The following is a 27,880-nucleotide window of genomic DNA, read 5'->3' on the forward strand; positions in this document are numbered from 1 at the left end:
GTTACCTGATTTTCTAATAAAATTAAAATGGAGTTAATTTTTTTTTTAAACAGCCTGTTGTTACGTCATTTTTATACTTGTAAGAAATATCAACATTTATGAAATTGAAAAATGAGCAACTCTTTTTTTTTTCTCATATAGATTTCACAACTAGTACAAGACGTTAAGAAGTTACAGTCAACTATTAACAGGCTGAAAGAAACAAGTGCCTCTCAAGTAAGTGATCTTTTAACATTTTTGTGTTAATTTGCTTCTAGTGTTTTTCAAGTAAGTGATCTCTTAAACATTACACTAATCATTTTTTATACAATCGTAATTGAAAGAAACAAGTGCTTCTCAGGTAAGTGTCTCTTACCTGTAACATTTGTCAGCTTACACACACTCCTAATTTAAAGAAAAAAGTGCCTCTCAAACTTTGTTTGGATGTGCAGCATTTTTAAAGGGTTGTTTAGTTGCAAGTGATCTTGTACATTTATATTACTGTTAGTTCTTTGAATATTTTTTATTAGTTCTCTATACATTAAATTCTTATGCTAACCTATGTTGTGACTTATTGCTCATTTCTAGCATCTCATAAATTATTCCATAATATATTTTTAAGCTCAATTTCATATGTAGTATATTGTACATTAGCAAAACTACTAAACATTTAAAAAAACAAACTGATGTTGAATCAGGAAGACAATGGGTATGATTCAGAACCCTCATCTCAAATGTTAATACTGAGAGAGCAACTTTTGTTTTAATTGATTAAGGTATAGAAATTTTAAGGTTGGCACACTATCTTGTGAAGTTAGAATTTTTCCTGAGGAAATGAAAGATGAGACATAACTGGATATGAACCCATGACCTTATGTGCAGTGGATGTGCATTGACTAGAATACTGGATTTGCACATTTCAAATGCCACAAGTCTCAATGGTATTTAATTTTACTCTATGATTTTTATCTTTAGATCCATTGACCTGAGCCAACTTTGTTAATTTCTTGATAACAAGAAATATTTGTTTTTAATTAAGTTGCTCATACATTAGACAAATAAAAATAAAAATTTGTTTAAATATAATTGTTATTTCTGACATCATGGCTTTCTTCTTTTAGATTAAGTATAAGCACTGTAACTCCAGCAGCATTTTATTGTTTTACACAAAACAATGACATTTTTTTGAAATTTCTTTCTCATTAGATTGCTCAACTGGAAGAACTGCTAGCTGACAGAAATAAAACTATCCAACTCTTGGAGAAGAAATTAAGTAAACAACAAAACTATGAAGAAATGAAGAATGAATTAAAGTATGACCATAAACTTTTTCATATGTCCTTCACTATAAATGTTTGGGAGAAGTTACATTTTCAATATAATATTTACACCTGGTCTTAAAACATATCTGTTAGATATAGGCTTTTGTTTAAAGTTATTATACAATTTAGTTCTCAAAGGTTTCTGTGGTACTTGTTTCTGTGTGTATTGTAAAATGTAACAACAAATAGCTCTATTTCCACCATATTTTGTTTATGGCTGTTCATTTCAAAGTCATGTCAAACATTCAGCAGATAGTTTGAAATACATTTTAATGTAATTATTAGTTTAAATTTTTATCTCTGTTCCTTGGAGTTAAAGAAAAAATCTGCATTTAAAGAAAATTTAAAACTAAGTTTTATAACATAATATATAAAAGTAAAGGAAATTTGTATAAACATTTAAAATATGTTAAAATACTTAACAATCAATGTTATATAATATGCAATTATAGTCACATGACCATGTTGTTGTTTTTTGTATTTATTACTGCACAACATTTGTTTTTCACATTCCTGATGATGATGTGAACCATGTAGAGTTCCTGTTTTATGATTTCATTGGTTTTTCAAATAAAATTTTAATTGTATAGTATATAACGTTGATCGTTGAGTATTTTTAATACATCTTGCATTATAATATGATTGAGTTATAGAACATGCATTTAAAATTACAATTTTAACAGTGTATTAAAGAAGAGTGATCCTCATAGCTACAGTAACCCAGAAAGTGAGAGTAGTGTTATGGAAGAAAACAAGACAGTCAAGCCATTAGATAACTTGCTTGTGGAGAAAGACAAGGATTTAGAATCAAATGATGCTACACAAAGTTTAACCCCAACTGATTCAGCTGGTAAGATTACCAGTTCATGAGTACCCATATTATACAGTGATAGCTTTATGTATTTACATAAATGTTTTATTATAGACAGTATATAATTCATCAGTGGTTAACATAAAATTTAATTGTTCAACATGCACTGAGGTTGAGTATGTTCTATTAAAATGATCTTGGAGTCTCAAGTTCTTACAATACATGTTGTCATGTCCAGTCATGCTCTATCTGATGAATGTGCATCTTGACAATAGTTCTTCAGCATAATTTCCATTGCAAAAGGCTCCTTTGTAAGGATATCATGTTCAAAATACACCACACATCCCTGCATGCTAGTTTCCCTCTGGTTCAGCAGTATGTTTGCAGTCTTACACTGCTAGAAACTGGATTTTAGTAATCATGGTAAGCAGAACATAGATAGCCTATTGTGTATCTTTGTGCTTAATTTCAAACAAAACCCTGCACGTTTTCAATTCATCTTAGTTCAAGGATGATAATTTCATTGTGCCCATTTTATTAATCCTGTTGCACAGAAATCCATAGATAGCTTAACCATTATGCCTTCATACAGAATAACGTGAATATCAGTTTCATTCTCTGGTTGCTTGGTTGAATGGAAATGTGGTAGCAATTTCATTTGCTTTTCCAGATGAAGTTCTTTCTTACTGTTACCTGTGGCACATGGAGGCTTCAGCCACTGATCTTTGCAGGTTTTCCTTTGTTACAAAACACTACTCTTTACATACCACAGCCTGGATATGCTTGTTGCAGGTCTCTTTCTGGGTGACTCTGATGCCCCAAGTTGGTCCATATTCCTTTGTTTCTTTTTAATGTTATTAAGTAAACAGAATATCCCTATATGAAAAATTCTAAATCCTCAATCTGAACCCATCTTTATGATATAAGTATATGAATATTTTACATTGGAAAGGCTATTCTGTGCCTTTCCCAAATGCAATCAATTTTCTCGGTGGAATGAATGGCATCATACGTGTGCCTTTATACTGTAGTTTTATATATCAGCTGTGGGTTTCATGTAACTTGCTAGTGTGCATACTAAAAACCATTTTATTATAATGAACTTAGCCCTTTGTATATTATAATTAGTTCTATATACTTCTAACTATCAGGTATTCTTATTCATTAAAAAACCCAGGCTACAGAACAGACATTTAAACAAATAATTTACTTTAAATTACACTGGAAGTATACCATAAAGGAAAAGTTTCAAAACAGATTTTATGATCTAAAGATACAAATTTATAATGTTAAATTAGTCAGATTTTTTAAAACTTGAATATTAAAACAGAGAAATTCATGTGTACTAATATGCAGAACTTGTTGAAAGTAGCTTATAAGGATAGATGTATAAGCTTATAAGTGTAAAATATTCCAATGAATTTAAATGAGGTCAAAAGATTAGCATTTTGTTTAATCAAAACATTTCTGTAGCTTTTTCTGTATCAACCAAAGTTTACTAAAAATTTTCTACTGCTTTGCTAATGTAGTGATTTTCAATGTGATATATTATACAGAATCAGGCTACCAATGAATGCATAAATGAATAAAACCTACAGTTTAAAGAAACTGAGCAAAATCAAACTTTGATGCACATCTGACATTTTTCTACAGATAACCTCCAAGATATGGCAGAGCACACATTACCTCCACCTTTACAAAACGTTGAAGTTTTTACTTCATTACTTGGAGAAGAAATCGTGTCATCTTATACAAAGAAAATGAAAAAAGAAGAACGTGCTTATTCTCACAGCACAGTCAAGTCATTGGAGACTTCAACCTCCCCAACAATTCCCAATCCCCCTCAACCTTTAAACTGTTCAAAACCTAAATGTCATAGAGATTCATCAAGACACAAAGTGTCCCATTGTGATACTACTATACAAAAACTCCAAGAGTGCCTCCACAATTGTATGAACAAATATGCAAATGAATCTTTAGATACACTGAACATTTCTCGTGGTGTTCGAGAGCTTTTGAGTGTCCATAACATTGGACAACGCTTGTTTGCCAAGTATGTTCTTGGTTTATCACAGGGAACAGTTAGTGAACTTCTCTCGAAACCTAAACCTTGGGATAAACTAACAGAAAAAGGAAGAGACTCTTACAGAAAAATGCATGCATGGGCTACTGATGACAGCTGTATTTATATGCTAAAGACACTAGTTCCCAGAAAAGGTGGGATGTTACAACATTAACAGATTTTAAGTGTAAATATATGTATATATCCAAAAACATAAATACCTTTATTAGTACCATCCATCCATTCTTATTTATTCATTAAAATAAAGGAACCCCTGTAAAATAGATCTCACTGTAGAATATTGCTTGTTCACAGGAATAGCAAACATGCATATTTTTATGTTTTATATTTAAATCTTTCATCAAAATTTACTTGTAACCAAAATTTTATTTTGAAACAGGTGCATCTTGTTAATGCTCATTATACAAATAAACTAAATTTATGAATTTTTGTATTAACAATTAACCTGAATTACTTATTACATTTGGAACCTATTAGTTGAGACATTAAACAATGATTTGAATGAGGATTTTTTTCACAGTATATACAATTTCATAATATTCTTTATGTTATACAAGTTTTGTTGTCATGTGCACTTGAATCTAATAATACTTTTTTTTAACAGAGAAAATCTTGGAATAGTTTTACAACCTTATGTTCAAAAGGCTACTATTTAGCATCTTAGGAGCTTCTTGAAACAGTTAGGTTTTGAGAATTTTCCCATATATACACACACACACACACACACACAACAGGATGTTAGACTATATAGAAAACTAGGCTTTAAGGTAATTCTTTAATACATGTCCGTATTAGTTTAATCATCTTTTGTACCATGATTGATCTTTGTACTAGTTGAGTATGATTATGTTTCATGATATTTGCCATGAGAGTATTTCAAAAACATTTATTGGTGTTTGACAATTTTTGTATTGAAAATGTCAGTGCTTCTATTAATGGATTTATTTTAATTATAAATAGTATCTAGTTAATTAACATTTTTTGAGTTGAATCTTGGTTAAAAAGTGCCATTTCTTTTTGAGGATAGGGTTCATGGATTAGTAGTTAGTATACCGTACTGATGTGCCCAGCATGACTGAGCGCGTTAGGCGTGTGACTTGTAATCTGAGGGTCGTGGGGGCGTTATAATATGTCTGTCAATCCCACTATTCATTGGTAAAAGAGTAGCCAAAGAGTTGGCAGTGGGTGGTGATGACTAGCTGCCTTCCCTCTAGTCTCACACTGCAAAATTAGGGATGGCTCAGGTTTCTCCTCCTGGTTGGGGGTTGTGCAGTAGGCTAACAATTTACTCACTTAAAAAACCGGCCTGTTAATGAATTTGCAAGCGATTGTGGCCCTATGTTCCTTCATGGAATCGAGAGGCATAATAATAAATAAATAATACCGTACTGATGGTCAAAGTCCAAAGTTTGAGGCATCATGCTGCTGAATATGCTCCACATGCTTTCAGTGACGATCAATCCAATTATTTGATTTCAAGAGCAGCTCAAAGTCCTTATAGTGGTAGGGACTGATTTTTAACCTTGCTTTCTCTGGTCAGCAGCTCAAAATTAGAGATCACTGTACCAGAACCTAGTCCTCTGCTAGTACAGCAGTATGTCGCCAGATTTACAGTGCTAAAATCAGGTGTTCAGTTCCCCTCGGTGGGCTCAGCAGATAGTTTGATGTGGTTTTGCTACAAGAAAAGCACACACACACACACATCAGAACCTAAGGGATCTCTTACTTGGTTATTTAGCCTGTGTGTGTTTGAGGTGCAATTCAGGTTAAAAATATACAACTTTTTGTTTATGTTGTAACCACTAGTGTGTAATTACATTGGACATGCTGGGAAAAGTCTTGTAACTTTTGTTTTCACATTTAATATTAGTTCATATTAGCCATAAGATTAGGAAGTGCCTTAATTTACATGACTTTATTTGATAAATCAAAATCTCAAACTGATACATTTACAACCATTACAGTGACTGAGGATATTAAATATAATCATTTTGAAAGTTAAACGTTTTTCTCTGGATTCAGACTAATGATACAGTAAGTACTAGTAGTTTCCTGTTTAAATTGTTTCCAGTCTACAGATTACCAGTATTACTCCATTTATTAATTTTTAGTAGAAAAATAAAGACATTTGTTTCATATCTCTTTTTTTTTTTTCCAGGCAAAGATTCTGAGCTTCCAAGCTGTAGACAGGAGGATCCAGCTGCCAAAGACCGCATCACCCAGATTTTAAATGAAGCTCATCAGGCCATGATAGTCTCCCCTAAAGACAAAAAGTATCCTTTGATCTACAATGGAAATCTGAATCATTCTCCTGAGTGGCAGACTCCAAATGGAACTTTTGAAAAGCAGGAGGATGATGGTCAAGAAGAGGGTGGTAGAGATTTTGATAGACAAGGAAGTATGCAATGGCCCTTCAAAAACAGCATTTTGTACAAAGATTACTCACCAAATAATAATTCCAGGCAACTTCGAAGAAAAGACAATGATGATATTTCAAAGGAAATGATTACACGAATTTACCAAGAAGAATTGGCTAAGCTGATGGGACAGAGATTAGAAGAAGGTTTCTGCATTTCCAAAGACCAGTTTGAGCATACTCATGAAGAAATCCGTCAAACTCTGAGCATTTACTATCAGGAACTGTCTCGTCTGTCACAGTTGCTACCAAACTCCATGGCAGAACTTGCTCATATTGGTGTGTCAGCAAATTTAGTCAATGGCTCAGTGCCATGTTCCACATTTCCAAGTTTTTTGCATCCTATAAGTTTGGCCAATTCTAGTTCCCATTGTAATGCATCTATTGATACAACAGCTCAACCCCCAAACTGGACAAACAAGATAAGCAATAGCTCATCAGTAGAGTCAGAAAAGTCTCATCATCATGGAAGTGCTTTTTCTCTTGTAAGACCAAAAACTGAACCTAGTAGTGGCACATCCAAAATAGCTATATCTTATCATTCTGGCTCAAACTCTTCACCTACTCCTTGTGGTCCACTAGTAACCATGACTGAAGCTCCAGGTTCCACAGAGGATCCCATTTCCTCTGTTTCTCCTCTCCAAAGAATGCAGTCAATTACCAACTCCCTTCTGACCCAGTCAACCCTAGCACCTTCTAATCATTCACAGCGCCCAACCAAAGCCACATTGTCACCCATCACGCAACAGCAGTTTGATCAATACAATAACCTCAACACAGAAGACATTGTAAAACAAGTAAGCTCAGATAATTAGTTGAAAATAATTTCTGAAGTTTATCTCACTAATAAAATACATGTTTTTGATGTTTCAAAAAGTTTACCTGTTACTACCTGTTAATTTGTTTGTTTTGCAACCCCATTTAAAAATTACCACTTTACTAAGATCTACTCTATATGTACTTTATTAAAGCACATTATTTTAGAAACCCGGCTAATGTATTCCTTATCACTCCTTTTGGAGATTGTTTTGTATTATTCTGGAAACTAGTATGCCAGTTACCCTATGTAACACAAATTTTGTTCCTGGATAGTATGTGCTATTTCTTAATTGCTTAAGTTGTAAACGTACAGTAAATGGCCACTATTCCCTTCAAACTTTGCTTTTGTGACCTGGAATAATGAAATTTAGAAATTAACTTATTTTCTAGGTAAAAACAGGCAAATTTGCACATTTTCATTTACATAAGGTCTGAACAAAACAACATATGAATCAAGATTTACATGTATTTATACTAAAGTTATACAAAAATGTTTAGAAGTGAGTAGTTTTTTGATATTTGAGACTTTCATCTAACAAATCCCACTCCTTGAGCCCAGGTGTCAAAAGCTCAGCATTCAACTTTGTTAGACCAAGATCTATGATCAAGTTATTGAGGTCTCTTTGGTTGGGGTAGTATGGGTTTCTCTCAACAGCTGCACCTCTGAAATTGTAATCTGTATCTACCTCCTCTTCTGATTTGTTTAGAAATTTGTTTAGAAACTTCTGAGGGTGGCTGCTTTCTCTCTGGTGAAGTGGGTACGGGGAACTCAGGGCAGTGTGGTACTGGATGATGGAAGGTCTGGATACATGATAGCAGATGCGTTCTTGCCAGCCAGATGTTTGGAAGGGTCCATCATGCAGAAGTAGCAATTGCTTGAGTGATCAGTGGGTTCATGCCAAAGTCTTGGAATAGTGAACTTCATGGCTTTCTTTTCCCCTCTGTACCATCCTGCAGAAGAACAAAATAAAATTGTTATTATGAAGAATAAATTTGTTTCATTCACAACTAATATGTAAGAGGTTCATGCAAAATATTTTATATGTGATATTTTTTCTATGCTATTGGAAGTTAAAAAAAACAATAAAAGATATTTAAATTTTAAAAAAGGTTTAAAATTTGTATAATAAAGTCTTTCTATTCAAGCAAGCAAAAAATTTCCATCTTACCTTCTAGAGTTTTTTGCAGTGCTCGCAAGTAAAATGAGGTGCCCAGGGTTTATCTTGATCTCTAACAGGAATGCCGAAATATGCCTTGTAGGCTTCACAGAGTACTTTTTCACTCTTGACTTGATAAGTTGGCCACATACATAGCAGAATGCATCTGGAGAATGGTTGCAGCTTCTTGATGCTATCTCTGATAAAATCCAATAGGTCTATCTGTTCACTTAGGCAGCTAGAACTAGACTGAAGTGATGAGCCCTGTGTGTGTGTGTATACACACACACACTACTATAAAAAGTTCTTGAAAATTCTCAAAAGGTTCTTGAAAATTCTGGTAAGTTTTACAACATTCTAGAAAATTCTTGCAAGTTCTGCAACATTCTAGAAGGTCCTTAAAAATTCTCTGTCAGCTATTCAGCACCAAATCTACCCTGAATGTTCTGGAAAATGGGTAAATTTAAAAATTTCATTACCCAGGTCACAAAATCAAAGTTTGGAGAGAAAAACAGGTCTTTTTCCATTTACTTTAGGCATAAGCAATTGGAAAATAACACTTTCTGCCCAGGAACAAAAAAAAGTAAAAATTTTGTTACATTGTGTTATCTAACATCAATTAGCAGTACCTAATTTCTTTTGTATATTTCCAGATCTTACAATCAATTGTAACACTGCCCTAGTTGCATTCCAAACTAATATCTAGTTGACATTGTCAATTAAATTTCTCAGCTCCTGTCCCATCTCAAGCAATAGCTTCAATAATGGTTAAATTGTTATCTTGTAAAACTAGAAATTTCCCACTCCATCAACAGAGATTTTGTACCTATTTTTTTAGAAATTAACAACTGCCCATCTGCTATGACTCTTTAAAACAGTTATCAGTATATTTATAACATTTTTGTTAGTAAGCCTTGCCAGTGAATGTATTATACTTTCAAGTGTCATATAAAATGTACTGTAGTTGATTGTGTGACCAAAATGTAAAGAATTTGGTGATTTGTATTTAGTTTGTTACATTAATATTTCAGAAAGATAAGACAGACAAAAGAAAAAAAAACATTCTAAAACTCAAAATGCTGTAATTACAATAAACAATTTTACACAAATTTTCATTAGGATAAAAGAAGACAGGGGTCTGTGAACAACACTAAAGCAAGAAGTCCATTGAATTTTGTAACCCAGAATATGTGTCTCTTTCCCTTTGAATTGTGACTGTGCTCTTTGCAAAAAGGAAAAAGAGATATACAAATATGTACAATTTATGGACTTTAACCAAACAAACACAAATCAAAAGTTAGTTTAAACAATTAAAAAGACATGTAAACGCATATTTCAGTATGCACCATGAGAAACTGAAGATGGAGAGTTGTTGTTTAAAATTAAGCACAAAGCTACACAATGGGCTATCTGTGATCTACCCACCACGGGTATCGAAACCCGGTTTTTAGCGTTGTAAGTCCGCATACATACCGCTGAGCCATTAGGGAGTGAAGATGGAGAGATATTTATTAAATTTCTCTCAACTGTTCGGTGAACCAAGAAATGTCAGTAAAGGGAAAATAAAAAGGGGTAAAAGAAAACGTAATATTCAAAGTAAAAAAAAAAACATCAAATAACTCTAAAAAATACCTTGATGCTTCGACACTGTTTAGAACAAGGGAATCAACAGATTAAAAAAACACTGGTCAACTACACTTCGAAACAACGAAACTTGTCCAACAAAAATAAAATAGCATGGCCTTATACTCAAACACACACACTCACTCTGTAGACTCACGCGTTAATCATGTGATTAAGGACCACTCTCAAGACGCCAAAGACTGCCAAATCACACTGTTTATTACAAAAAATGGCCACTTTTACTGCCCATAATGTACCACATGCAACACTAGTCCTTCCTAATAGGGAACACTGTGACATCTTTGGTGATTCGCCTAGTCCTGTGCATGACGAAAGGTGAGAAACTAAGTTGCCTTATTTTGACAGGGGCCCTAAATTAAAACCAACACAAAGTACGCTGAAATGTTGAAAAGTTTATGTTGTAATTAAGGTATGTCTCCGGATTTACAACCCTAAAATCAGGGGTTCGATTCCCCTCGGTGGGCTGAACAGATAGCCCAATGTGGCTTTACTATAAGAAAAAAACAAACTTTATTTATGCTGTAAGGATGATTTTCAACATGTTTAAGAGATGTAGGACACATTGCGCACTTAATAGAAATAAAATAAAAAATGTTATTCAACTATTTTTATGTTTTTCATTAAATTAAGGCCATGTGTATCGTACTTAAATCGATCTGAAAAAGTGTAATATATTATTAACTGTTGCTTCAGCTTTACAGTTTTCATGCTCTGTTTTGATTGTATTCTAATATTTTCACGTAAACATTTTTCCTGAACATTTTAACAAAAACCGTATTGTAACTGCATCCGCGACGTTTCCTTTGACCTTACACTTATAACCGCAACTAGAATAAACTTGATTAGTTTGTCGCTGAAAATAGACAAATTACTATTTACTTTGCTAAAGACAATAGACTTTGATCAAAATCTTGTCATACAAATGGAGAGAATATTTCATTTCCAAATAATGGTTTCTCTACAAGATGTTGATTGACGAGCATAAAAGCCGCATTGTTCGAAAGCTCCGATACCAAGTTATCGGTAAATGGCAGCTTTAGTGATTTTTATTATTTATTAATCGTTTTTCAGATATTGTGATACCAAAAACAGCCACTAATTTCTGCAAGATCGACTCTCAGTGTTAAGACTTGTATATGCATATTAATTTTGGAAAACAATTTTTCCACAGGTGAAAGAGCAACTCAGTCAGTTTTCTATTAGCCAGCGTTTATTTGGAGAGAGTGTGTTGGGACTTTCCCAAGGTTCTGTTTCCGACTTACTAGCAAGGCCCAAACCGTGGCACATGCTTACCCAAAAGGGTAGAGAGCCTTTCATCCGTATGAAGATTTTCTTAGACGACGAAAGCGCTGTCCACAAACTTGTTGCCTCTCAGTACAAGATCCCACCAGAGAAGTTAATGCGTACAGGTACTTACATTGGAAGTAGGAATACTTCAGGTACAATGTCTGAGTGTTTGGATATTTTACCAAAAACTTTTTACCTCTTCATCAGTATTCATTTCTGTAGTGTATAATTTTGTAAGTACGTATTCTTGTAGTATTTTGTGTATTTTTGTAACACTGTATTGGTATTTTTAAGCACAAAAAAGTTTTTGTTGTTGATATTAGACGATGAAATCTTATGTCATACTACACGTGATCTTCAGTAGTTCTATTATTTGAAGTTTAATAAAATATTTAGTAGCACATCCTTATTTTTCTTATAGAACAGTAACTTACTGTGCCTCTATATACACAGTAACTTACTGTGCCTCTATATACACAGTAACTTACTGTGCCTCTATATACACAGAATACACAGTAACTTACTGTGCCTCTATATACACAGTAACTTACTGTGCCTCTATATACACAGTAACTTACTGTGCCTCTATATACACAGTAACTTACTGTGCCTCTATATACACAGTAACTTACTGTGCCTCTATATACACAGTAACTTACTGTGTGAAAATTTGTTATGACAGCACCTTAGATTTCATTTCTTAGAATTTGTTTTTCATATTTGTTTCAAACACCGTTTATTTATATCATTAAACGTTTATCGTGAGCCTTGTTTTTGTTGTTATATATATATATATAGGGCCCAGTAAAATATCACCTCAACCTTCAGATCCATGTGTTTCTCCGCATTTACCACAGCAACACAATCACCTTCCATTTCATTCAAACTACGTTTCTTCCAAACCTGTGGAGTCATGTAGAACTTCTCCAAAAACCTCAGAAAACTCTCACACCACTGTCAGCACCAATGTAACACATTGTGCTGCTACAACGCACAGCATTAGCCCAAGAAAGCTATCACATAGCTCCCGTCCCTTGCCCTTCATGCACCCTTCTGTGTATGAAATAGCAGCTCGGACGACAGATCTCGATACGCAATACATAACGTCCAAAGTAAAGGAGACCCTTTTGGCTCACAACATAGGACAGAAGGTACGTGATATGAAAGTTTTCAAACAGTGTATGCCCTATTTAAGTTTCAAACTGTTACTCTTTATCGATAATAATTTCATTTCTTAAAATTCATCAGATACTTTTGATTTCATTAATTCTTTACCACTTGGTTGGTAACTTGTACACAAATTAGGTAATTTATCCATTTATTACAGTTTGTATGCGATCATAAAATATCTTAGATTTATGTACTTTGTTATATTAGTAACTATAAATTTACAGTTTTATAAAAAAAATTGTTATAAGTTGAAACTAACCTTGACGACCCACTATTTGTTGTTCAAGCAACTTAGTTACATTTTACATTTCTATATTTATTTCAGATTTTTGGCGAAGCAGTGGTAGGCCTTTCCCAAGGCTCTGTCAGCGAACTGTTGTCGAAGCCTAAGCCTTGGCACATGCTCAGTATTAAAGGTCGTGAGCCTTTCATCCGCATGCAGTTATGGCTGAACGATCCCCATGGCGCTGATAAACTTCAAGCTATTAAAAATGATAGGAGAGAAGGTAACAGAAGAATTACTTAACTTTGAAATAGAACTTGTATTATTTGTTTGCCCGGCAAACTTATAACATTTACAGTGGCGGATGTAAGGTTGTGTAGGCCCAGGGTCTAATAATGTTTGTGGACCCTACATCCCATATAATTTTACATGGGATAAAATTATCAATGGGCCCCCTCTAGCCCCTCCCTAAATACGCCACTGAAAATTTATCCACACGGCTAAGAGTCAAAGTAGAAAGGTTATTTTATTCTTCTTCTTTAATAGTAACGCAGTGGCACCTATCAACTGATGTTGCGGTACGTGAACAAACTAACTTCAAATTCAATAGCTAAAGTTTAGTGGTCAAACCTTGAATCTTCCATTGAATATGTTGTCGACAGTTCTTAGAATATAGTTATCACAAATATACAAGCATCCGCGCGAAGTGTAGGAGCAAGAGAGGGACTTGCCCCGACTTGGAAAGTATATGAATAGTTTCATTTTTTTCTCTAATTTGCCACCCTACCCCACCTCCGACGCTCATATACACAAGCTCGTCTCAACACTAATATTCTTGGACACCAAACAGTTTCAGGATCAATAAGGTGTCTTCAGTTATACTTGAAGTGGATTATTTCTCTTACATAAATTAATTTAAATATATTACTGTTTATTATAGTCGCTGTGTTCTCTACCGTACCTATATTTACAAAAGCACTTTATTTCTCTGTCACAATAAGATGCGAAATCACAGCGCTTGCAAAGGAAATAACCAAAAAATAAATAAAATATAAGATCCATTTTATTAGTTTAACTTCGTGTACAGCTTAAATAGCACCTATTTTGTTTTATTTTTAACTGTAAAACGTGTAACTTGGTAAATGTTATTTTGTGTAATAGTTTCATTTTTATTCAAATTCGATTTCTCTTTAAACTAATTGCTTTGTTCTTTGTCCAGCATCTCTCCAGTATATTTAAATGTGAAGACGCAGATTTAGACGTGTAATATGACTAAAGTCCTAATATTATAGACTGTGTGCTTCACTAAAGCAATTTAGTTGTAATTAAAATTAATTTTCCTTAGCAAAATGGCCCGGCATGGCCAAGCGTGTTTAGGCGTGCGACTCGTAATCTGAGGGTCGCGGGTTCGCATCCCCGTCGCGCCAAATATGCTCGCCCTTTCAGCCGTGGGGGCGTTATAATGTTACGGTCAATCCCACTATTCGTTGGTAAAAGAGTAGCCCAAGAATTGGCGGTGGGTGATGATGACTAGCTGCCTTCCCTCTAGTCCTACACTGCTAAATTAGGGACGGCTAGCACAGATAGCCCTCGAGCAGCTTTCTGCGAAATTTATAAAAAACAAACAATCCTTAGCAAATTATTTTACAAGTTAAATATTTTAATTTAAAATGGCTAAAGCACTGAATTTATAAAGAAGTGTTTTATACAGTAAAGTATGTAATTTTAATTTTTGAACTTGGTGTGGATTGTCAACTCTTAGGTACTTATTTTTACTATTTGTTTTACTGTATAACAAGGTGATTTTCGGTTTTTATTAAATACTTATCGGGACGATAATCAGGGCTGGATTAAGGTTTAGTGGAGTCCTTGGCCCAGGTAATATTTTGGGAATAACAATGTTAATAATAATAAAAATAACTCACTTTTTCCTTTATTCTGCATTAATTTGGTACTGATTATAGTGTAAAATATGCGTTCATAGAAATTTTGTTAACTCAAGAACAAGTTACATGTCATCTAAAGTTCATATATTCTATGTTACAGCTAACAAACGTAAAAGAAACAATAATGATGCCCATGAAGTTAGCAGTTCGTATAAAGAAAACCAAATATTCCAATACGAACTTCCCCCACCCTCTCCATATTCGACTACAAAGAAGCCACGGATTCTCTTCTCTGATGAACAAAAAGAAGCACTTCGATTGGCCTATTCAATGGACCCGTACCCAAGTACCGCCACCATTGAATTCCTGGCAAGTGAACTAAACTTGTCAGTTCGCACAGTTACAAACTGGTTCCATAACTACCGCATGCGTCTCAAACAACAAACTTCTCCAACTAACCAGCAGGGTGAACACAATACGAACGAAAACAGCATTACTGTGCATCCATTGAGGGAAACAAGCACCATCTTTGATCCTATCCAGTTTCGTTTTCTTCTTAATGGACGATTAGCCGAGATAGGTAAAGAAAGGAATAAAGTTTCAAAAATGTATAATACGTACAGAAGCAATTCCCCCTTCAATACCCAGAACGATAACTGTGGGACTTTAGATCTGAGCATGTCTAGTCAGCACTTTCCGCGAGGTGGCAGTAGTAGCTGTAGTAGTTTTCAGTCTGGTCCTTTCGAAACTGTGTGTAGAAGCCCTGGTGTTCATTCAACCAGTGATATGAATGATGATTCCAATTTCTCTCATGACCAGGTTGTTTCTGAAAACAGCGACAAGGAATCGGGAGAAGAGAAACAGTCATCATGTTTCTATGGTCAACAAAATGGTGCAAGACAAAAACTGGGAACAAGCAGCAGCAATAGGAGGAAACCTGCCATGCCCCAGTGGGTTGATCCAGAAATGGAATACTCTGCTGAGAGTGATGTCAAAAGTGATGATGACACCCAGCAAAGTAACAATAACCCAAATAAAACGGAGATCATCAATGGTGTATGCGTTCGACAAGCAGGAGACTTCAACCTTCGCTTGTTGAAGCCAGAAGAAATGACAGAGGAAATGGAATCTATTGTTGCTGCATATGGCAGCAGCCGCGTAGCCCAGAACCATGTTGTGGAAGAAACTCATTCTCAATTGTGTTCCCAAGTGGAAGAAGAAGAGGGATACAGTCTGAAAGAGGACAGTACTGTAGATGAAGAAATTAACTGTGATAGCCGAGAGAGCATTAGTAGCCCACATCAAGGAGACTGGAATGAAGAAAAAGATAGAGATTAGAGGGGCTTGATAAAAACTTTGAAATATTAAAAAATGGGAATGAGAGAAGTACGAGTTGCTGATAGGATAAAAGTTTGATGTTAAACAACAATCTACTCTAAGTAGAATCCTGAAATTATATCCAGATCCCTTGATACAGATGTTTGTTTTAGTGTGGTATTTACATGCATGTGTTCAACACAAACCACAAACGTATTTCAGTCTTTGTGTATTTTTACCGTATCAGAAAATTGCTGAAATTATGGTGTAATTCTATATTATCTGCGATTAGAAAACCAAATGTCGCCGCTGGATACTCAGCAGTCATCACGACTGTTTTTCAAGTGCAACTTCATTGTGATATCGTCCTCTACAGCCTTTAGTCTAGACACTTGATTCCAATGCCAAAATACGAGGGGATTAAAATAAGAAAGCTATACTTTCTCTAGAAAGTTGCCAACTTTCAAACACAACCACCAAGTGGGAACCCACATTTGTAAAAGTTACTGTTTTCTTGGTTGTTTGGCAAAAAGAGTTGTTGACGTGTTTATGTGTTCTCTTAAGTAATAACTTGGACATTATATCTCAATATTACATTAAAACAACGTGTAAATAGCATAAGATTGTGGTTTAAACTAGATTAGCACGAGCTTGTGTCCGATTGTTTTTTGTTGGTTTTTTTTAATTGGTCTTCAGTTCTTGAGAGAATTACCATTTTACTATTTTAAAATATATCCTTTGTGTCCTTGTATGTGTTGAGTTTATCTTAGAGTTTGTAGAAGTTTTCTTATGAACTTGGTGGTTTTGAAGCTAATATGCGTGTTATTTAAAATGTTATATGCATACACTTATAATACAAATTTTAAAATAAGAGACACATTGCATGCAAGCTATACGGTTCAACTCCAGTCGCCATTTCAAGATGTTAGTGGTTATCACTGAAATCGCACACACATTAGGCGTAACGTTTTGGTTTTGAGCTTCTTTGGAATACAGCTCAACATTGGCTAGCATAAAATGGTGTGAAATTGGAGTTTAACAATTTCAGTTCTAGTTGTTAAATATTTAGGGTGGCATTAACGTTTTTAAATCAGCTTCGCATTCTATTGTGTAAACACTTGTGTTGTGCACGATATTTCCAAACTTACTTTTTACTGATCTTTGGTGGAGTTACCTAACGTAATTCCGACACGACTTAGGTTTCTAAAGTTAACTGTATTGATATGAAATTCTAGTCTGCTGACATATTCTACAGATGCAGTTTTAGCCAGGGAACAGATCATTACGGTGGATATAACTGTTAATTTGTTTTACCTCTACAATTACTTTGAGTGTAAACTGTATTAGAATGTTCATTTCTGTTCAATATTGCTTTACATTCTGACTAACTTATGCTAAATCGTGGCTACACGTATTCTGCATTCTACATACATCATAAAGACTGCCTCTGTAGATAGCAAGTTTTCAGTGCACGTTATTCCGAAGTACTATTTCATTCAGTTTCATTTAAGTATGCGTTTAATCCGTCTGAAATGATGTTTGCAAGTTATCCAATAACAGGTCTAAAAGTAATATTAATTTTTTTTTAATATATACATCTGTACTATCTAACAGATGTTGCACAAAAATAGTTTTAGTTGCTCTAAGTAGGACGAAAGGAAAAATAAACCGTTTGACTTTTTTGAAACTCTTCAGCGTGAACTATGTTTTGAATTTCGGATGGACGATTAAAATGAAAAATAAATCTGTGTTAAAAATAATAATGTAACATTTATTACTCTCTTCAAGTTATCGTATTTACATACATTTAGTTATTATTTTTCGACATGTTCCGTAGGCCTTATTTAATATGTTTAACTCCCTATTGTCAATATTATCAAAGAAACGAAAATGTTTAACATTATTTATCCTTTATTGATTGTTTAAGTGACGTATACATGACGTGGGGTTAAAATAACCAACTGACAAATATTTGGCTAATTATTATCGCCCCTTAGGCTAAATTATGACCAAACGCAAAAACGATATTAAATATAACCATGCTGGTCAAAGCCTAAACTTTGCATATGGATTATATTGAAAAAGTGATCGTTGAGTTATTGTTTCTTTGAACTTATTATTTGAATGCTCTACAATGTACGTATTCTACCTGCATCGTAATTACACTAGAAGTGAGGTGGATGTCACATTATGTGTTAAGTCAACTTGCACATAGTAATAACAAATATGTAACATCCGGTCAGGTGGCTAGGCAGACAGTATCTTGAGAAATAAACAATTGTTTTTTTTCTTTTTATACTGTAGCTAACCACCAGCAACAATGATTTCGTGTGTCACGGTCTTTCGTACAAACAATGTTATAATTTTGAGAAATGTGCTACTAAAATTAAGAAAATTTTCACGTACTTCACTTGAACTTCTTAACATCTTGTGATAATATCACTATTGGTCTAAAAACTATGGTTTTTAGCAATCGAAGTTTCGCTTCTTCTTTTTTTTTTTACCGTAAAATCATTCAGGTCTAAGGCATTAATGCATAAAATATTTGTTTCATCAGTACGTTAAAGGTGATACTAGAAATTAGGCCTACCGTATTTTCCGGTTAATAAGCCGAATCGCCGAATAAGCCGAGGCCAATTTTCAGCTCTGAAAATGAGGGTTTTTGCTTATTACCGCCCAATAAGCCGAAGCCATTTTTAAGAAGTGACAAGTTTCTTCAAAATGATTTCTTAGTCTCGTTTCAGCGTCAGCATGCATGTTGTGTGTGATCATTGACGTTCTGTAGTAAAGCAGAACGTGTCGTATTGAGACAGAGATGGAATCAATATGTCATTCGTTATTGGCTCCACTCACTGTAATTAGGTAACCAATGAAATTCCAGAAACAACGTTTCCCTGTAGTCTTAACGTGCTTGGCTGATGGGACAAAATTACCGCCTATGGTAATTTTCAAAAGAAAAACATTTCCTAAGAAGAAGAAATTTCCGAAAGGAGTGATCGGCCAATAAGCCGACCCCCAAAAATCAGGTCCAAAATTTAGGGCCAGAAATTCGGCTTATTAGGCGGAAAATACGGTAATTATGAAACTGGATATTTAATAAAGCTATCCTACTTACTAATTAATTATTTTAGTCTCTAATGTTAAGCATTGTTGTGTTGTTGTATTTTTCAAATAGCGCCAAATATTTAAATCTTTCTTGTTTTTAAGTACTTAACTATTATTGTATAGCCGGGAAGGGATCTTCCAAGCGGAAGGCAGAGGTAGACTTATAACGCCTGTACTTATTAGCAGCATTGACAAGTTTCATAACGTTTGCAGTCCAATGTTACCTCAAAACAAGCTATTTTGTCTTAAATGAAACCAAGCTTGATATAAACAAAAGGCATTCGAATATTTTCGTATGAAGAGGCACCCAGAATAAACTAACGGAAGCCTTCAGTACCAGTTCATCCACGGGTTATTATTAGCACTGTTAATGATTACTAGACTCGTATGATTATGCTTGGTGAGATTCTTGGTCATGCGCAATATGTATTTGTAATGCTTGGGTATCACATCATTTCTTTGTTACCACGTTGTTTCACTGTAATGTTTTGGCTACGAAAGTTACAGGCGTGGATAAGTTCTTCGATTTAAATCATTTCGTGACTTCTGCTGTACGCTTTTGCTAAAAAACAAACAAACAAACAAACAAAAAACGTTAAATCGATCCTAAAAATTAGCTACTAACTGGAATTCAGCAGATCTGAAGAGACGGCTTATTAATGACTGAACTAGGCCTTTTATTTTGCAATACATAAACTTTTGAAATGAAAAACATTTTGGTATAACGTAAACAAATATATAGTTGTTTTTTTCCTTCATAAGCTTTTGTGAACACATGCTTAAAAAGCCATAATTTTGCAAGGAGGTAAAATTAAATGACAAAGCAATGCGTGGAAGAATTGTTATATTTTAAGAATTAAACTTCCCTCTAATTTGTGTACAAGGAGAAAGAAAGCAATTAATACAATCAATACAGCAATCGTTGTGTTGTTTATTAATATAGCAAAATAAGTAATGTGTACAGAGTAATCTGGAATCTCAATAGTTTTAATTCGTGTCTGTAAAGGTATAAAAACGTATTTGTCACCATTTAAATATTTATATTCTCTTAAGAACTATAAAACATCTCGGTTCATGTTTTCGCAAACGTAACGTCAGGCTTGTACATGTAAAAAAAATTAGAAAGAACTGAAATGGCAGTAACCAAGTTTCGAACACTGCATTCGTATTTTTGAAACAACAGAATACCAAGTAGAATAATTAAAGAGAATCGATTGGTACATTCCTTACAGAGAAATAGGATTATCTCACTAGCATAACTTTGAACGGAGTAGTCACTCGTTAGTTTAGCTGTTATATACGTTAATATTTGTCACCATTTTGTTGTTTAGCACGTGAATTTCTTGTACGATGATTACTGAAACTGATTTGAACAAACTTTATCCGAACAAAAATTTATTTTCAAGTGTTTGTGAAGATTTCCTCTTGTATTTGATGTTGTAATTTTTATTTTATTTTTATATATCTTTCGCGACAAACTGATTATATAAATGTCTTTATACTTTTATGACTGTATACCCTGCTTGCCTTCTAGAGTTAAAAAGTTATTTCCTAACAGACAATGTCATTGCAGATTTCACGTTTCAAGATTTAAATGGAAAACGTCAAATGACGTATGATGCATTCTATTTCTTGCAAAAGAGTTTAGCATAATATTGAACAATGAAAGGGCATTAGAAAGACAGAGTTATAATGTTTACAAAATGCTGTTAGAATTCAAAGCTTTTGAAACGAGGTAGTTCGAGACAAATGTAATTCAAAAAGTTTCACAAAGTGCAATATCAGTATTTAAGTTTTATTTCTCTGTTGTTAGACTACTAATATTTATTTCGCTGTTCATGACTTTAGTACGTTGTCTGTTAGACTTCTTTAAGACGTAGTTTTGGAAATGAAGGTATTGGGAGGATGAAAGATAAGTCAAAATGTGTGTGTTGCCTTTCTTATATAGTGAATCTGTGATTGTGTTTCTTTGAAACTAGCTAGAAGAATAGAAAGTTCATTCTACTATACCATTTAAACGGTACAACACTAATGTATTGTTAAAAAAAACAAAAACAGGTATATTCTAATGTGTCAAATGGACAGAAACGAGACTGTTAATTCCTTCAAACGGGTGAATCAGATATGTTTTATTATTTACATGTCCCCACTCTCTTATTGACAATATTCAATCTATTTGTAAAGTCTTGTTTTATATTTATTCTCTATAAACATGTGATACCTTCAATACCATTCAACTACCGCACGCGGTTTTTGAAAATCGTTGCCTTTTCATAATTTGTTTCTGTTAAGTACATCACGTATTGCTGTTCGTCCACACTTTTTGACCTCTTTCTAAAAATATTGCACTTAACCACTGTATATGTGTAGACTTAAAAGGGTTAATTGTAGGTTTAAATCTCTTAAGATATCTAGGTATTTAAAATAGGCTGTGCAATGAATTTTAAAGCAAAATTTTGCCTTTTTAAGGGCTATTTTTTTTCATATGTTTTCTTCAACTTGTCTCAAAGGCTTGCTTTGAAAATGAATGCTTGTATGTTTGATATTCAAATTCATATTGATATTTTTATTCCACTTCACGACAAATAAAATTGGATTTTCTTCTTCAGTGGGAACTGTATGTTGTTGTTGTTTAATATTTATTCAAATAACTGTAATGTTCATGTCACATAATTAGCAATGTTTTGTTTAGCATCACGCTAAAAACCGGGGTTAGCTTTGTGCTTAATTCAAAACAACAACACATACCAAAACTGGATGGAAAATGCATCCTAACAAGTAGTATGACGTAGGCAAAACTAAATAAATCAAATTTTATTTGCTAGTCAACGTCATATGTATCGAATTTCGTAAAGATTTCGCTAAATTATATTACTAGGTTATTGATGTTTTTAGCGCAAAGATACACAATAAGCTATATGCTCTATGCTTACTGTGGGGAATCGAACAACGGTTTTTAGTGTTACAAGTGCGTAAAGCTCCCACTTAACTACCTCCCGAATATATCGCTAAGATGAACATAACACAAAATTTGTATTTCTAGCATATAATTCGTACGCTATTTCTATTTTGTCGTTTGGTAGGATATATTAAAAGTCCAGCGGTTCCCGAATGGTAGTGCCCCCCAGTGGCACAGAAGCATGTCTGCGAACTTAAAACTCTATAATCCGTGCTTCAATACCTGTGGAGGACAGAGCACAGATAGCCCATTGTGTTGCTTTGTGCTTAACTATAATCATTCAATCAACCCAAACGGTGATCTGCGACTAGTAGCGGTTAGGAACGCTCTTCGTGTGGCCTGTGGAAAGGCTTCATAATTACGGAAGAGTTTATAGATCCAGGAGTAAACCAAACTCTTAAAAATTCGGATATGTAAGCAAGAAGAATATTTATAAGTTAAGACTAAACCTCTGTGTTATGTAGCTCTTTTAGATGTGGGGAAATGTATTCTTTCCTTGGGATGTTTCTCACACTATGAAACAACTGACCTGTCATTGTTTATAGATCCAGGAGTAAACCAAACTCTTAAAAATTCGGATATGTAAGCAAGAAGAATATTTATAAGTTAAGGCTAAACCTCTGTTATGTAGCTCTTTTAGATGTGGGGAAATGTATTCTTTCCTTGGGATGTTTCTCACACTATGAAACAACTGACCTGTCTGGTGGCTTATTTACAAAGGTTTGTTTGTGGTTTTTGTTTACTTTGTACAAGCTACACGAGGGCTATCTGCGCTATCCGTTCCTAATTTAGCAGTTTAATGCTAGAGGGAAGGAAGCTAGTCATTACCACCCACCGCTAACTTTTGGGCTACTCTTACCAACAAATAGTGAGATTGACCGCAACTACAGAACGCCCTCACGGCTGAAAGAGCGAACGTATTTGGTGTGACGGGGATTCGAAACCGTTACCCTCAAATTACGAGTCGATTGACCTGGCCACACAGGGCCTTATTTACTAAAAAATCGCATTTATTGGAGATTTCTTGTAGTAGAACATTGGAGTTAGAGTTTAAATGAATGCAGTCTTTAAATTTATGGAGTCTACCCAAATATTTCATGCAAATCACTTTGTTTTCTAATGCCTCCTATTATTGGATTCTCATCATTTGCGGTCCTACGTCCTAGAGCAGAAAAAGGGTAATTACTGACCTGTGGCTAAAGCTGACGAGCATTACGGAACTCTGCCAAAAAAAAAAAAAATAAATGCACTCATCACATGTTAACATGGAAAGTTAAGTCTATGGTTAGTAATATAGTGATTTCTATAAACTTGTTTTAGTAGGTTGAATTATACTGTTATTATGTTGTACACAGCCTTCTCCACCCCCACTCCCCAAACAAGAAGAAAAATCCTGTGGTCTGCGAACAAAAGACTTTGGGAACCATGATAAAGCAAACTTGTATTTTGGATCTAGATCTCCTTTGAAGATAAATCGTTTTAGGAAGGCAATAACTGCTTTCCACACACACACAGATATAGATATAGACACACACACACGTTATTTCACACACATATACAAACTGTTTTTGCAGTAATTGCAATAATAAAGATTTTGAAACTTCACTTTGCAGAGATGTATAGAGGTGCTTCAATCGAAAAATAACGAAAGAGAAACAAAAATTAGTTACTCTATTAATGTAGTCATTGACTAACTTGACATTTAAAATATCTGACCCTAAAATTATTTTGCTTAAATATTTGACTTGTAATCTAAGTCTTCGAGCAAAATAATCGGACAAAACTCGGAATAACGGATTTGCAAAAGATGTTTCATATGTAAAATTATTTTATGTTACGTTAACTATGGTGAAATATGTTGTTACCTATCTCGAAAGTAAATTGCTTTTATATCAAATTTATACCGAGCTATAAAATAGACAGGGCTGTATTACTGACTACGTAATTTATATATACAAACTCATCACATTCTGCTTAATTTGTTTTCATACATATGAATATAATGTTTTAAAAGTTATTTGATTAACACTCCTACGAAAAGACGTTTCTAGTCCTGATTTCTCCAAGCCCGTTCCCCTGGCTGTGGTTTCGCTAGATAGTAGATAGGGACACTGGGAATCTCGTTAATCCATTCATTAATGGATTTAAATGGCAATTTCATTTAAATACAAAATTATTAGCCTAATATTAATAACCTTTCAAGTTGCTCTGGGGCCTATTAGGCCCCACTTTTCGTAGGAGTGTTAATAATTTGTAAGCTGAAAATGAAAAATCACAACACTTTTATCAACGTTTCCCTCTGTCTTAACAATTGCAACCTAGTTGCTTTGTATCCAGTTCATCAACAAGCCCAGCAATAGATCAGAATATAACATATAGAGACATATGTGTTAAAAATTACAATATATCAATCCTCACTTCATTATTTCTCACACGAAGAAGTGCATTTTTTTAATCTAACACTTCTTTTAGTTTGATTTATTTGGAATAAAGCATAAAGCTTCTAGCAGTAGGATTCTGCAGACATACTGCTGTGCCACTGAGCAGCCATTTATTTAAGAAAAGCAGAGCATGCTAATAAATTATCTCATAATTCGTACGAAATAAATATTGAATATGAAATAAAGTCTTCAAAAAATTTACGGCAATTTTAATTTTTCTTTGCAAGGTCGCAATTTTGACAAGACGATCAAAGCGATAATGAAATTAAACTTTGTTTCAGACATATCAGATTATTTGTAATCCATATTCTGCGATTTTCTATGAAAAAAAGTTGTACTTTCGTTTATGGTTTAGCAAATTTATTTGGGTACAACATTTTGTTTGTAGCAATGAGAATTGACGTAAAACGTTCAAAGTATAGATAAGCATCCAATATAATATTATAATTTAATATAACTGTAGACTTATTTGGTTTGCTTATATTTAATTTAATACAACGGTGCTTCTGATTTATTTTCCATGTTAGGTTTTAATTCTTTGATTCCTACTTATTCATTTTGTTTTAAGAGAAGTGGTTGTCTTCATGCAACATTTTCACATTTTTTAAATTTATTTCAAGTGTTCCTTTTTTTCAGTCATATGTTTATTTACATTTCATTATTTGTATTTATCACATTCTTTTCTGCCTATATGTGAACTTTCATAGTCTGTATATTATACTTTTTGCACTTTGTCTCCATTATTATATAACTTCGAAAGAAAATTTTTAACAATGACTTTTGTTTGATTACTATTTTTAGTTTTCATGTTTATTTTGCGATTTTTACTTAATTTGTATCGTACGTTAATTAACCTTTCATCAATAACACCTACAAACTGTATTGATCCCTAAATGTATTTCTTTTCTTCCTTTGTTAAGTGTTTGGATCAGTCCTTTTGCTGTTCTTTTTTTTATGTTCTTGTTGTTTATTGGTCTCTTGGTTATCATCAGTTATGATTGGATGGTGCCGATTTTTTTTTTAACGCAACCATTTCTTCTTCTCCCTTACGTGTACGTGTTGTACGTATATCTTTCATGACTTACCTCCTACTGGCACAGCGGCATGTCTATGGGCTTACAACGCTAGAAAACGAGTTTTGATACCCGTAGTGGGCAAAGCATGGATAGCCCATTGTGTAGCTTAGTACTTAATTTCACAACAAAAACTCATAATTCAAACTAAGGGAAGGTCACTTATAAGATATTATATAGGGTGTTCGGAAAGTCACTGTGCAGTTTTGTAATCATATTTTATTCAGTCTATTTCAAGCCAGCAACTGATAGTGGTGTTTAGAAACAAAATAAGAAGAATCCAGGCCTGTATTGATGCTAACGGGGGTCACTTTCAACATTGTTTATAATTGTCATTCATATTTACCTCCTGTATTCAATATTGAAACATGTTTGTTAATAAATATATAAGTGCACAGTGACTTTCCGAATACCCTGTATAATCATACCAGTATCTTATACAAAATGTTGCTCAGAAAAATTTTGTTTTGGAATTTCGCACAAAGCTACTCGAGGGCTATCTGTGCTAGCCGTCCCTAATATAGCAGTGTAAGACTAGAGGGAAGGCAGCTAGTCATCACCACCCACCGCCCACTCTTGGGCTACTCTTGTACCAACGAATAGTGGGATTGACCGTAACATTATAACGCCCCCACGGCTGGGAGTGCGAGCATGTTTGGCGCGACGCGAGCGCGAACCCTCGACACTCGGATTACGAGTCGCACGCCTTACGCGCTAGGCCATGCCAGGCCATGTTGCGTAGGAATAATTAACTATAAGTTGCACAAAATTAAAAACTTACTAAACGGCTTATATTCTCATGATCCTTTACAGTATGCAATCAATTCTATAGGATCTGACGAAATTATGGTCCGACATAGCCAGGTGGTTAGGGCGTTCGGGTCGTAATCTGAAGGTCGTAGGTTCGAATCGCCGTCACGCCAAACATGCTCGCCCTTTCAGCCGTGGGAGAGTTATAATGTTACGGTCAGACCCACTATTCGTTGGTAAAAAGAGTAGCCCAAGGGTTGGCGGTGATGACTAGTTGCTTTTCCTGTAATTTTACACTGCTAAATTAGGGACGGCTAGCTCAGATAGCCCTCATGTAGCTTTATTTGTTTTTTAATTTCGCGCAAAGAAACAAACTTACGAAATTTACCTCTCAAGCATGATTACAAAATGCAGGAGTACTACTAAAAAAAAGGCATGTATTTTGTACAAAATACATAATTTATTGTATTTAAAAAGTACTGTGGCTAAAAAGAAATTCCTCAATCAGCGCATTCATTTTTAAAAAGTAGAAATATAGTTGTTGGTTACGTAGACAGTTATGGAAAGGTGATTGCTCTCAAAAGTAACAAAGTTAAAAAAATTGAAAAACACGAACAGGAAAACTAAGGTACTACCATTTGAGAGTAAGTAAGTTATAAAAAACTTACCTCTTGAAGTTAGCATTCCAGCCCCCATTATGGTAGAAAGAGACTAACTGGCAGCCCAATAAATGAATTATACTAGTATGAAGAATCCCACCCAGTTATCTAAATTAACTAGTACAACTCCCTTGGCCTGGCATGGCCAAGCGCGTAAGGCGTGCAATTCATAATCCGAGTGTCGCGGGTTCGCGCCCGCGTCGCGCCAAACATGCTCGCCCTCCCAGCCGTGGGGGCGTTATAATGTGACGGTCAATCCCACTATTCGTTGGTACAAGAGTGGGCGGTGGGTGGTGATGACTAGCTGCCTTCAGATATTGTAAAATTTGTAATAAATTACAATATTTTATCAGTAATGTTGAAATAAATACTGATACCGAAATTAATAATTAATCGATTTAATAAAGAAAATTTAATTAAAATTATTAAAATATTCTGTAACAAATATACTAATGTATTAAACAAAGAAATAAAAATTAAATAAATTTTACTAAAAATATCTAATAACTGTTTTTAATTATGAATAAGGCCATTTAACAACTGGCGTTACAATATGCGGATGTGCACCTTACCACATATAAAAGCTTGTTTAAAGCATGATAGTTATAGTAGACTTAATAGGGGTGTTTGGGAGTTGTACTTGTTTGTTTGTTTTGGAATTTCGCACAAAGCTACTCGAGGGCTATCTGTGCTAGCCGTCCCTAATTTAGCAGTGTAAGGCTAGAGGGAAGGCAGCTAGTCATCACCACCCACCGCCAACTCTTTGGCTAATCTTTTGC

General features: G+C 34.3%; 1 protein-coding gene across 8 annotated transcripts in view; it reads left to right on the forward strand.

Moving 5' to 3' along the window:
• Positions 1-21,827, forward strand: part of LOC143223352 (homeobox protein cut-like 1) — a 403,865-nt gene extending 382,038 nt beyond the window's left edge. For 7 of the 8 annotated variants that reach the window (XM_076451264.1, XM_076451238.1, XM_076451246.1 and 4 more), the window contains 9 exons: positions 142-216; positions 1,186-1,292; positions 1,985-2,151; positions 3,766-4,329; positions 6,354-7,408; positions 11,403-11,670; positions 12,317-12,669; positions 13,014-13,194; positions 14,958-21,827. In XM_076451264.1, coding sequence (XP_076307379.1) covers positions 142-216; positions 1,186-1,292; positions 1,985-2,151; positions 3,766-4,329; positions 6,354-7,408; positions 11,403-11,670; positions 12,317-12,669; positions 13,014-13,194; positions 14,958-16,135 — 3,948 coding nt within the window. In that variant the 3' untranslated portion in view covers positions 16,136-21,827. The remainder of the gene's footprint in view (positions 1-141; positions 217-1,185; positions 1,293-1,984; positions 2,152-3,765; positions 4,330-6,353; positions 7,409-11,402; positions 11,671-12,316; positions 12,670-13,013; positions 13,195-14,957) is intronic. The other variant, XM_076451241.1, reaches the window with a different exon arrangement.
• The last annotated feature ends 6,053 nt before the right edge of the window (positions 21,828-27,880 follow it).

This window comes from Tachypleus tridentatus, chromosome 1 (genome assembly GCF_004210375.1).
Source record: "Tachypleus tridentatus isolate NWPU-2018 chromosome 1, ASM421037v1, whole genome shotgun sequence".
Taxonomy (NCBI): Eukaryota; Metazoa; Arthropoda; class Merostomata; order Xiphosura; family Limulidae; genus Tachypleus; species Tachypleus tridentatus.